At 42.8% G+C, this 13,132-nt stretch overlaps 1 protein-coding gene across 2 annotated transcripts in view; it reads right to left on the bottom strand.

The window, feature by feature from the left end:
- The window catches only part of COL17A1 (collagen type XVII alpha 1 chain), a 75,129-nt gene that overhangs the window by 14,686 nt on the left and 47,311 nt on the right, over window positions 1-13,132 (bottom strand). For both annotated transcript variants that reach the window (XM_077349626.1, XM_077349625.1), the window contains exons 33-46: window positions 12,338-12,373; window positions 11,794-11,829; window positions 11,601-11,681; window positions 9,976-10,011; window positions 8,994-9,074; window positions 7,588-7,641; window positions 6,875-6,916; window positions 5,743-5,796; window positions 5,259-5,318; window positions 4,466-4,492; window positions 4,337-4,378; window positions 3,846-3,893; window positions 3,464-3,505; window positions 1,884-1,997 (exon numbers count right to left, since the gene is read on the bottom strand). In XM_077349626.1, the coding sequence (XP_077205741.1) occupies window positions 1,884-1,997; window positions 3,464-3,505; window positions 3,846-3,893; window positions 4,337-4,378; window positions 4,466-4,492; window positions 5,259-5,318; window positions 5,743-5,796; window positions 6,875-6,916; window positions 7,588-7,641; window positions 8,994-9,074; window positions 9,976-10,011; window positions 11,601-11,681; window positions 11,794-11,829; window positions 12,338-12,373 (753 nt within the window). The remainder of the gene's footprint in view (window positions 1-1,883; window positions 1,998-3,463; window positions 3,506-3,845; window positions 3,894-4,336; window positions 4,379-4,465; window positions 4,493-5,258; window positions 5,319-5,742; window positions 5,797-6,874; window positions 6,917-7,587; window positions 7,642-8,993; window positions 9,075-9,975; window positions 10,012-11,600; window positions 11,682-11,793; window positions 11,830-12,337; window positions 12,374-13,132) is intronic.

The following is a 13,132-nucleotide window of genomic DNA, read 5'->3' on the forward strand; positions in this document are numbered from 1 at the left end:
TAGAAGCATGAAGTTAGGGTTATATTAATTCCTGATTCTTCAGCAGCTCTACTAAAGTAATATTGTTAAACCAGACATATTCTTGTTAATTCTCCACATCCCTTCATCCTCCAAGAACAAGGTGACTCAGAGAAAGGCATGGGTAGAATATTTTGAAAGCCAGACTCTGAACACCAGACAAATTGATCCCTTTGTTTTATTTCATTAACTTTATTTAGAAATATCCCCAGGTAGTCTCATTTTCTAAACAAGAGTCATATCGTTTTACCAATAAATCAGTCTGTTCCATACAAACTTGGGGGGGGGGGGGGGGGAAGGATGCTACCTAGTGGTTCAGCACATGCTTTGCCAATGCAATTTCCTATTTTTTTTATTCTGGTATTTGTACTTAACAGCATCTCAGGTTGGTAGCAGAACTGGAAATGCCTCTGTTCGAAACACGGAAGAATCACTGTACATAAAATATTGATTCAGTGCTGCTTGGTTTTGTAATTTTCAGAAACTTATGAAGAGGTGTGAACACTTGGGATTCTTTACAACCACTGGGGTTTGTTTTGCAGAATTGTGTTGTTTGTCATTAAAAATATATATATATATTTTAAAATGCCTTTATTTTATTCAGTTGATCTTAGCAGCCAAGTTGAAATTAAAAAGGCAAATGTGACAAGAAATTGTATCTTAAAAGAGAAACTGAAGAAGACCAAAGGTCCTCCTTGCTTCTGAGAGTGATCAGGAATGATCTGTGATCTGAAACATGTGAAAGGCAAGGCAAAAGCCAGTATCTGCTTTGAACAGAATAAAAATGTAAAGAAAAGTACTGAAGTTCTGTACTATACCACTTCAAGTCACCAGGTATCGTGGTCATCTTTTAAAAATGTGCCTTTCCATTAAGAACAACTTTTGGGGTATAAAAAATTAGCATAACATAGTGAACAGGAATAGACGGGTTGGCTGACAACATATGTCTGGTGGAAGAGTGCTGTCTTGCAGGCCCTTCAGAACTGTGGCAGCTCCAAAAGGGTCTGGATTTTGGCTGACAACTGATTCCACGAGGCTGGAGCCAGGACTGAAAAGGCCCTGGCTCTGGTTGATGCCAATCACTCTTCTTTGGGGTCAGGGACTACCTGTAGGTTGGAATTAGCAGAGCACAGGGACTTTTTGGCCCTGGCCCCAACCGGGTGGAATGAGCTCCCAGGAGAGCTAAGGGCCCTGACAGAACTATCAACATTCCACGGGGTCTGTAAAATGGAGCTTTTCCACCAGGTTTTGGGTTGAGGCCAGGTTCTTAAGAACACTGGACCCCCCTCAGGCTATGCTAGATCAGCAAGTAGACCCCCTGGTGGTTATCTGTAGAGAGGAGAAAGGAATTTTCCTATCTTGATGTTTTATTGGAGTGTTGGTTTTAGGGAAGGGGTTTTATTTTGGGGGTATGACTTTCTTGTAACCCACCTTGAGCTTCGGAGTAAGGCGTGCCATAAACAAACAAACAATGCTCTTTGGGGAATATAGTCAGAGAGGTGGTCCCCTCAGGTACACAGATCCCAGACTGTGTAAGGCCTTAAAAATTTAGTACAGCTTCTTCCTGACACGCAGCTTATTACATACAGGGTACTTTTCCTTAGAGGAAGTAGAGTACTTTTCCTACCACATGCTCCACTATTCAGCCATCCTTATTCTGCATTATGTTGATCAGCATTTAAGCACTCCAAGGGCACCCAAGCTTCAAACTGACCTACATTCTCCTAGCTATCCCCAGAGGCATTTGCAGCAGTTGCTGCTAAGGGATAGCCTATAAGGGCAGCATCAGAAGCTGAAGGCAAAAAACAAAAACTAGAAACAACATGGCAATGTGAAATCTAGGACAAAATCTTGTGGGTACTCACTCTGCAGGTAGTCAGCAACATACTGCTGGATCTCATGTACCGAACCAGTTCCTACGCCAGGTGGTCCAGGAGGGCCTGGAGGACCTGGAGGGCCCTGAGAAACTCTTGATCCAGCTGCAGGAGTAAACCATACATTTAAAAAACCAAGAACAAAGCCTGATCTGGAAGCACATAATGTTGACACATATGGCAAAACGGCTCACTGCAAAGAAAATGGCCATTCTCCTTTCAGTGGTCTACGATTTGAAGTTGTATGAGTGTGAACTGAGGGTCCCACATACAGTCCAAAGCAGCACTACACAAAACTTTCTGACCATTTCCTCTTCCCTCACAGTCCTGATCAGAATTTGGCTTACACAATACTTTTGAAATGAGTTCCTATGTGTATCTCAGAACTATTGTACAGTTCCAAATTCCTGTGGCATGTGTGTGGTAGATGTAATAATGAGTTTGGACTTCTGACACAGGGTAGTGGTGGTGTCTGAGCAGAACTCTGAGAATAGGCAGAGATTCAGAGTTTTGCATAGCTCTTAATTCCTCCTTACAGAATAAACTACAATAACTAAATAAATGCATGCACATTTTCAAAATGTATTCAGGCCACAAAACTGTGTTTCTCTTAAAGCAGATTTAATGGCAAATAATATATACAGAAAGATGTACCTGATAAAATATGCAATTTCCAGCACTACCTCCTGATCCTTAGTGTAATTCTGGGCTTCGTTCAGAAATGTTTCTGTGGAACTAGGTGGTTTGGTTTAATGGCAGCCTCTTCTAATATCAATCCAATTCTTATGACTTATTTAGCCCGATCTTTCTTCTAACAAGGTACTCAAAGGATTTTATCCAAGAGCCACAGCAGGTGTCCCATCCAGATACAGCAAACTTTCTTACTGACATGGTGTAAATTCATTCATTAATGGTGTAAATTCATTTACACAGTCAAAGCCTTTAAGGTTTTGTAAACCGAATTTATGCCCAGCCTTTCTCTCCAGTGAGACCCAAAACAGCTTACATTATTATCTTCTCCATTTTATCCTGATATGCAGATTAGGCTAAGAGTGTGTTGATAGGTCCATGATCACCCAATGAGGCTACTATGGTGGAGTGGGGATTTAAACCTTGGTATTCCATATCTAGCAAAGAGCCTCTTGTGGTGCAGAGTGGTAAGGCAGCCGACTGAAAGCTCTGCCCATGAGGCTGGGAGTTCAATCCCAGCAGCCGGCTCAAGGTTGACTCAGCCTTCCATCCTTCCGAGGTCGGTAAAATGAGTACCCAGCTTGCTGGGGGGTAAACGGTAATGACTGGGGAAGGCACTGGCAAACCACCCCGTATTGAGTCTGCCATGAAAACGCTGGAGGGTGTCACCCCAAGGGTCAGACATGACTTGGTGCTTGCACAGGGGATACCTTTACCTTTACCTATTCCATATCTAACATTCTAACCACTACACCACAGTGGCTGTGGGCTGCACCTCTGCACTCTTCTCAGGAAGGTAGGATAGTTGCAGATTATGTAAAGGTGTACATGATATAAATCCAGTGTTCTGAATTAGCATTCTCTTATACAGATTCTCTTACCTCCTCCAGGAATGCCAGGGGCTCCTGGAACTCCTGCATCACCTAAAGGAAAGATGAAAGTTCACTGAATCCTGTTGAACACATGAGACCATCTTTCTAATTAGGGACCTGTGAGATTTAAAAATCCATACAGGTGTTTAGCAAGACTGTAAGATCTATTTTATTGATGCTGGGTGTTGAAAAAGGGAGTGAAAATGTTTTTTGAAAGGACTGACCATAATTATATCACAATTTCTAGCTACTTAGAACTGCTGTGAAGTGCATAAGATAGTTGAGGGGCACGTTTCATCACAGCAAGCCAGAAACACTGCACAACCTTGTCCTGTTGCACTCAGAAGTCACAAAAAATGTTCTGTGGGAAGAGGAACTACTCCTCACAAACCTTTGGGGCCGGGTGGCCCAGGAGGTCCTTGGATGGCAACTCCAGCACCTACCAACAGAGAACACAAGGAAAATAAGCCATGAGGAGAAATAAAGCTTTTCCAAACATGACTGTATCTCTTAGATCTTTATATATCTTTATATACACCTGTGTATACACATATATCTATATGTGGGTATCTAAGATAATTTGTGTAAAGTTTTTAAAAAGGTAAGATATGTATATAAAAAACATATTTGAACACAAATGCATCACACAGATATCAGGGAGTGGGAAGGTCTGGTTCTAGCAGTCCTGGATTTGCTAGCACACCATATAAGAAGAGGAAGTAAAGCCCTAAGTGTAACCATTTCCCACTGGGAACTTTGCTGCCCCAGCTCCCCTGTGCAGGAGCAGGAAGAGGCAGGGCAACCTGCCCCAGCTCAGACTCCAGTCTGCAGCCCGGCACAAAACCTCTGGTGCAGAAACAGTCTAAATGTGTGTAGACTCACCATGTGCAGAGGCTCCTGGAAGACCAGGCTGCCCTGGTTCACCTGTGAGGAAGGCAACAAGTTAAAACACCAGCTGATTCCCACAGTGACCCCCTGCTCCTTCTAAAAGGGAAAAATGGTCATGGGTACCTGTGAATCCTCGTGGGCCTGGCAACCCTGCAAACAAAGGAGATCTGTTAAATCACTGGTGATTGTTGGGATGACCCTAGTAGGATATGCTGTGACCAACAACAGTACTAGCACATATGATAAATCAGCAGTTACACCCACCCTTTTTTCTAACGTAGGAACTGGATAAATGCAGTGTGATGGAAACACCTTCCATCACATGCACTCAAGGCAAGATTCACTGAGTTCATACAGTATTTTATATTTGCCCTGTAGAAGCACAAAAAGAGCTTGGCCAGTCAATTCAGTTCTCTTGTTTTTGCAATTATAGACTCTGCTTCCTCAGTAGCAAGAGAAACTGTAGTTCTGAAGGGAAGAGAGAACAAAGCTTCCTTTTCAGCAGAACACCAAATAAACTCCATGGCATTCTGCAAACTATGTCAAGCCAATACAGCAATGATCAAGAATCACAGTTAAATTGGCCATATTTAGAAAACACTCCTGAAGTTGCAATGGGTTGCAAGAATGAGATATGTAGAATCATCTTGAGAACTGCCATTCTGGCCATCAGTTCTTGGGGATCAGATTGCTACAGAATCAGGTTAAAGAAAGCACCTGGTTCTCTTTCATGCCTCTTGCACAAAGAGGGGAAACATTTTTTCAAATAATGCTTTTGATTCTGAAATAATTATTTACAACACTTTTCTCCTCCCTTGGGATTACAGCTGGCTTGCTACCCTGGTTCCCCATCAGACCCTTAGCTTCAAATGTTCCCAGACAATTAACTGGTCCACAGTAGCAGGGATTCCCTCACCTTCTTCTCCTTTTGGCCCAGGAGGGCCTGGTGGACCTGGTGGACCAGCAAAGAAATTTCCTATATTGAAAAAGAGAGATGATCAGAGAAAGTTACACTTAAAGGGATAATATCCTGGCAGTTAGAGTGGTTTCTCAATGGAACAGGCTTCCTTGGGAGGTGGTGGGTTTGCCATCTTTGGAAATTTTTAAACAGAGGCTGGATAGCCATCTGAAGCCATCCAGAGGCTGGATAGCCATGTGAAGATTCAAGGGCATGGCAGGTTATAATGGATGAGCAATAGGGTTGGGAGTGTCCTGTATAGTGCAGAGGGTTGGCCTTGATGACCCGGGAGGTCTCTTCCAACAAATTATTATATGATTCTACTAATACATTTAGCTTGGCTGAAGTAGTTATTTCAGCAACTTGATTATTACCTGCTCACATTCTCAAACACTAATGCAAAATGGGAATGCAAACTTAGCAAGCTAAATAAGACACCTACCATTTGTGGGCACAAAAGATCCTGGAGGACCTCGAGGACCTGGTAAACCTTCTCCTAAGCAATAGAGACATTAACACATTAGAAAGATGAACTGGAAATATATACCATGCACATCAAATTCATTAGATATATGGAAGAGTCTGTCTCTTCTAAGTCAAACTCTGTTCTACCTCTGTACTTGCCAAAAGTAAGAAATGTTAGATTTTAGCCTTCAGAGGCTAGGTGATGATGGATGAAAGATGTCAAGTGGGCAGGATACCCTGTGAATGTATATTCACTATTTATTCGTCTTTTTCACACTCAAAAGAGAAAAGGACATGGTTATCATTGGAGTGAAGAGCCTCTTGTGGCGCAGAGTGGTAAGGCAGCAGACAAGCAGTCTGAAGCTCTGCCCATGAGGCTGGGAGTTCAATCCCAGCAGCCAGCTCAAGGTTGACTTAGCCTTCCACCCTTCCGAGGTCGGTAAAATGAGTACCCAGCTTGGTGGGGGGTAAACGGTAATGACTGGGGAAGGCACTGGCAAACCACCCCATATTGAGTCTGTCATGAAAACGCTAGAGGGCGTCACCCCAAGGGTCAGACATGATTCGGTGCTTGCACAGGGGATACCTTTACCTTATCGTTAGAGTGAGTGACTCGGAATGCTCGATCATTATGGGGGGTGGGGTGCTACATCAATCTAGGTGTCTATAGGTGTTATCATCTTGAATGGGATGTTGTGTTAACCCAGGAGCTGCCCTCTGACCCCCTCCATATATGGTCATATAAACTGATAAGTGTTTAACAAGTTTTTTAAAATTGCAAAAATTAATTAACTCTCACCCATTCAGGAAACCCTTCCAGAGCCCTGGTTGAGAAAGCCTGCCATAATTGTTTATCCAAGTGAATCAGTTTGTACAGTACAACCCTATGGCATGCAAACAAAACCCTTCTTGAATAATTCAGTTTTTCATAACTTGTGGAAATCCAGGAGACTGACAACTTTTCTGACTTCCTCAAACAGGCCACATCGATCCGTAGCCCTTCAGGTAACCTAAGTCCACATTGCGTTTGACTATTCCTGCATTTGGTTCTTTGTATGCATTGCTGTGTTTAGATGTTTTATGACAAAAAAGATGAATGAAAGCTTTACCTGGTGGACCAGGAGGTCCTGGTGGTCCCTGAATAGAAGCTCCTGAAAATGGAAAGAAAGGTATTACCTGGTTGAGGAGACCCTGGTTCTTCTTGGCCAAAAAGGTTTATACCCAGCCATATTTACTTGGCCTGATGGATTTGGATAGCTTCAAAATCATGTTTAGATCACATTTCTAAATGACTATAAAATGCATACTGTGATTTGTTTCTTTTGATTTGTAATGTATTGTTTGTGAAGCCAAGTAACAACTCATCTTGCTTTCATTCACTTCTACAAATGCTTAGTATGTTTTAGCAACTCATTTCTTGCAGAGCTGAATCAAAAGTATGATTTTAAGGCAGTCAGCGAAGAAATGAATAACTTGCTTCACAATATTAAAACTGACCTCCAAAGAGCTGCAAAACCCTGGATAAAACTGAAAAGCAGTAAAGAGGCAGACTAGCCAGAGCACTATTGGTTTCCTGTCAAATACATCAAGCAAGCAGGTGTTTATCTCTGAAGTCCAAAATTAGAAGCAGTTAGAAATATTTACTTTTATTTTAAAAACATTTATATGCTGCCTTTCCTTAACAGCCCAATGCAGTTTACATCATAATTTTACAAGGCAAAGCACATGAAGACTTAAAGCAACCTCCAGACCTATTATATGATATAGCTCTGCCCCCACCTAATATTTTTGATTTATATGTTTTCTTGTGTTTCAGATGTACCTGGTGGGCCTGGGGGTCCAGGGGGTCCAGGGGGTCCAGGTCGTACTGGCATTTCTGGCAAAGGGAGACAGAGGGTAGAAATGGAAATACTGTTTTAAATTTACAGGCAATCATTAGAGAGGGGTGATTTTTAATAAAACTCATGGACTAGAGGAGCCCAGTTAACAACTCTTTTCAGAAGTAATGCTTAAATAATTTCCTGCATTTAGAAATCAAAGGAAAAAGCAACGAGAAAGTATATTCTTCATATATACACTCTGTCAGCATTCACAAGTGGCGCAGTCTGCATTCCTGTAGCATCACTTCTGAAAACACCTGAAGAAATAATTCTGAGATGCTGAAGGGAAAGGCCTATTACAGGAAGAGAGTGGTGGGGAATCAGGAAGACCAAGAAGCACAGAGGGGAAAAATCCTCTGGCACAATAGTAAGAGCCCAAGAGAACTAAGCATAGATGGACCAAAAATGAATCATAATCTATATTACAACACTGGCAAAATAAATTGAAAACCTAACTCTCTCTAAATCAGATCAGCAACTCCAGATTGAAGCATGTATGCATGTCCTTTGAATAGGGATTATATATATTACAATTCAATTTGATTTGGTTATAAAAATGATTAGAAGAATAAAACCAAGTATCAATTTCTATTGCACTTAAAAGATATACGAATGTAAGACTGAGGTTGCCAACTCCATGTTCAGGGTGATGTCTGGGAGAGTGGAGGTTAGGGAGGACAGGGATATGGGGAAGGTATAATGTCATGAGGTCCATCTTCCAAAGCAGCCATTTCCTCCAGGAGAAGTGGAATAAATGTTTCAAATAGATAGATAATAAATAAGTAATAGATGCAGTCTGGATATCGGCTGTAATCTCCAGCTCCCCCTGGAGGTTGGCAACTCTATCAGATGCATCGCTATTACTCGTAAGAACACTTTGCTGGGAACCAGCCCTGTTGTATTGACTGAAGTTGGATTGTCAGTAGATGGGCTTGGATTACTCTCTTAATCTGCTTCTACCAGTTCTGGTGTGAATGTTTCACATTTTAGAGTTGAAAAGCTAAAAGGGAAACTAATGATGGCTCTAAAAAGCATTTCTTAATTAGAAACAGATTTAAGATTTTACAGTTCATTATTTCTTCAAGTTGGTGGGAAGGCTTCCCCGGAGTCCGTGTTGCAGAGTATCTTCCATATGATAAACAAATTACACTGTTTACCATTTGAATTCCGCCCTCCCCCCAGTGATCAATTGAGTTCTGAGAAATGGATATTGATGATAATGCCGAAATCTGGCTCTCAGCTACTATAGCAACATGTAAGACATATTTCATATTTCAAAGGCTTCCTTGGTCACTGGCAAGAGCCCAAGAGCTGGCTTCACAAACACAGAAGAGACCATCCACCCTACCTTGAGCAGCAGAAGCAGCAGTTTCAGGTCTTATTTCTACAACAGTGCTTTCACCTGGGGGTCCTCTCTCACCACGAGGGCCTGTTTAGAAGACAAGATTGCGGGACCATTTAGCTGTCAGGGTCATAAATGCCACACACTCTGGAGAAATCCAGCTACTGGGATTAGTGGACACCATAGATGTTGGGCTCTGCTTTCCATGTAATACTAGTGCCTGTCATGGTACCAGAGCTCTGGAATGCTTTCCCCAGCGAGAGTACCCAGCCACCCTGGTGGCCCTGCTGAGGGCAGAAAGGCAGAAAACAAATTCTGTAATTAAAAAAAAAAAACATGCCCAAGATTTATTAAGCAGAATTCAGGGCTTCTCATCAACCAAGGGATGTACTCCTCCAAATCCATAGAACAAATATAACACCTGACAATAGCTTATCTTGCTCCCTAGAATTTCCCGCCATGTCCACCAGAGTTAAGTGTTTATAAACACTGGAATGTTGTTGAAAACCTTCCAGGCTGCCAACTCCATGGCTATTTAGTTTTGTCTCTCTAGTTTAGAATATGGACTAGAATGATTCTCATAGGGATTAACGCAATCCCTGATGTGGCTCCCAGGTTCCTGTACACCATTTACAAATGCCACTATTTAACACCCAACATGTGCCAGCTGCTGAACAGAAACAACTTGGACCCAGCTCTGAAAATTTACAGTGTAAAAGAAGATAAAATGGTTGGCTAAAGGAATTACAAGGGTCAATAGAAGCAGGGCAGAAAAAGCGAATGCGGGGCTAGTGCAAGAGAAGAGTGGGTTTCCTGTGGAGACCAGATGCTGCTCTGGGCAAAACAGCAACAAAGCAGAATTCACCAAAGGGGCTGAATGTAGATTGGCTAATACAGATCCAATACAAAAGGAAAGGATGGAGGGAGATGGTAGATAATGGGGAGCAGGGATGAAAAAATGAAGCAGAAGGTTGAGATTGTGTATTACCTTGAGCTCCAGGAAGTCCAGCTGGGCCTGCAGGACCTGGATTAGAATGATAAAGCTATAAATAATTGGATCATACTTTCTTACAGGTCTCAGGGAGAAAAGCTCAACTTACCAAATAATATGCTTGTCTGGAAGGTCAAATGACATTTCAATACCTTTCAATAGCTATTGACCTGATGTTATACAGCACTCAGGATGGATGACTTGCAAGTGAAAAATGTTTGCTTTCTCCCTATTTTTCCCTATTTTCCAGAGCCTCTAGATTGGCCAACCGTTTGTATACTAACAATCCTATAACCTCTTTTAATAAGAAAAGAAACCTGGAGGAATCTAAATGGGGGAAATTGTTGGTATGTGGTGCTGGTATGTGCAGGGAATTCAGGAACAATTGCATCTCTGCTAGGCAAAGGGATAAAAGGATAAAGTGTGGATTTAGTTCTTCTCCAAACTAGTTGCTGCCCATGTGATGTTATACACCCACAGATACCATTTTGTATGAAAACTGAATGTCTGTAGTGACAATAAACAGACAGGAAATATGACCAGAAAGAGCTTATTGATGCGTTTACCCATTGACTTGCAGACAGGCCTTATGGGTGAGAAGAAAGACACCGACAACTGATGGCATTAACATGGCCACAGCTTTAATTTGCATATATCTCTGTTGGCATATAAATGAGCATGGTTTTAGGAGAGCGTAAACTGCGGCCATAGCCACCCCAGCTTGGTCCAGCATCCCAGGGTGTCCCCTGCCTCCATCCTCAAGAGCACAGGTTACCCTTATGGCTGGGCCATCCTTTTGTAAGAATTCCTTCTTGATGTGCCGGAGAGAGGCGCAGACCTCCTCCAAGCACATCTGCCAACTATCTCAGCGAGCGTCCAGCCTCCCCTTCCGGGTTGGCCTAGCTCGCTCCCAGCCGCCTCAAGATTTTGCGGCCCCAAGTGTCAAATTGGAGCTCTATTAAGCTCACCCTGTGCTCTCCAACCGTGTCATTCCGCCCCTATTAAAGCTGTGACAAAACATTTTTATTTATGCATTTTTAAAACATACACAACCGTATCAACCCATCAACATATCAACAACCCAAAAAATTACAGGGTGGGTGGGTGGGATGTCCGCTCGCTGCCGCTGCTGGAGGGGGAAAGAGAGTGAGGCAACGACGCCTACGCCTTAAATAGGCGTCCCGCACGTGCGTGCGTCGCCTCACCTTGCCTGTGCTGTTCTGCGCTCCCCGGCGTGCCCAGCCCCTCCCTGCTGGAAGGTCCTGTATCTTCTTCCCCCCGCCCTGCCGCTTCATCAATAGCTGTTTGGGGGGCAAGGTAAGACCCCAGCCGCATTTATTGTCTGTGGGTCTCTAAGGTCCTACCAAAGTCCTTCCCAGCTATGCCACTGAATTAAAAAAAATTATACTACTGGAATATTCTGCATACAAATATGTGCTTTATAACTGAGCATGCAGAACATGGACTTTCCCAAATTTTGCTCCAGAGCAGAAGGGAAAGCATGATTTGAATTCCAGAGCCCAACAATACACACTGAAGGCAATTACTGCCATTTTCAAATGGCACAATTAAATATTAGGGACATAGCAAGTCAGCAACACATAATATAATGGGGTTCCTACCTGGGACACCAGACGGGCCTGGAGGTCCAGCACTCCCTGGGGGACCTGGGGGTCCTGGCAGAGCAACAGCTGATACTCCATCTGAAAATATAAACCATGGGAAATTTAGCCAGAGAAGTTGAAACCATTTTACCAGGCAATGTGTGAAAATCACCAGTTATGAGAATCTTCCTGCTCCTGCTTTGATACATACCTATATTATTAACCCGGCCTGGAGCTCCAGGTTCACCTGTGCAAACAGATCAATAAAGGGAAAATAGATGTTATCAGAGCCTCAGTTAACAGATGGGTGAACTATGGACAGTGTATATCATTTCACTTGTTATCTCTGCCAATTTCTTTGCGATGATTGTTTTGATAGCACAATTGGAAATGGCTTCTTTGAGAGAGTTCTGACCCATATATACAACTGGTGTTAAATTAACACACTTATAGTGATATGATCTGAAATTAATGTATTGAAACCGTTGATCCCTCTTCCCTGGGATCAATGCTGTTTGGAAATGGGTTCTGCAATAGTCTGGTGGGGGAGCAACAGGAGCCACACCACAATGTGCACAGCAGGAGTCCCCCCTCCTTCTCAGTCACACATTAGCTCATTTGCCTGCTGATTTCCATTTGTTTGTTGGGGATGAATCATGCAGGTAGAACCTAATATTTTATACATGATCCAGGACCTCATGTACAAGCAAAACCAAACCAAACAATTACACTTTGGTAATGCAATATTTACACACCTTTAGGCCCTGGACGGCCTGGATTGCCAGGGATCCCTAGAAAGAATGAAAATGACAGTTTACAATTAATAACACTGTTGATCATAGCAAGCTATCTGCATCTTATTTATTTATTTATTTATTTATTTATTTATTTATTTATTTATTTATTTATTTATTTATTTATTTATTTATCTATCTATTGCCACTCCCAGCCCAGCCAGCTCATGCCGGTTTACATAAAACATTAAAACCACCTAAAACCCCAGTACATAAACAAATATAGGCACAATCTACAGCGTGTCCTATGTCATCTCTTCAGACCTCCCACAGCAGTCATCATCATCTCAGAGGATGTTCACCGGTAGTGTCTGGCCTAGAGGGACACAATCCTTCCAGCCCGGCCTCAACCAAGCGCCTGGTGGAAGAGCTCCATCTTACAGGCCCTATGGAACAGTGATGGCTCCATCGGGGCCCTCAGCTCTTCCAGGAGCTCATTCCACCAGGTCAGGGTCAGAACCAAGAAGGCCCTGGCCCTGGTCGAGGCCAGGCATGCCTCCTGAGGGCCAGGAATGACAAGCAGATCCATACACACAGAGCAGAGAGCCCTGCAGGGGTCATAAGGAGATAAGCAGTCCCTCAGATAAGTGGGCAAAGTATACTTCTGGAGGGCAAAGGGTCATGCATTCCACCATCCATTACCTGGAAAAGATCAACAACCTCCAGTTGTTAAGGAGATCCCATTTCTCCATCAACTCTTTTCTGCTTATAACTGTCAGTCCCATCTCAGCTCTCATAGCAAGAGTGCAATCTATG

Source organism: Paroedura picta, chromosome 8 (genome assembly GCF_049243985.1).
Source record: "Paroedura picta isolate Pp20150507F chromosome 8, Ppicta_v3.0, whole genome shotgun sequence".
Taxonomy (NCBI): Eukaryota; Metazoa; Chordata; class Lepidosauria; order Squamata; family Gekkonidae; genus Paroedura; species Paroedura picta.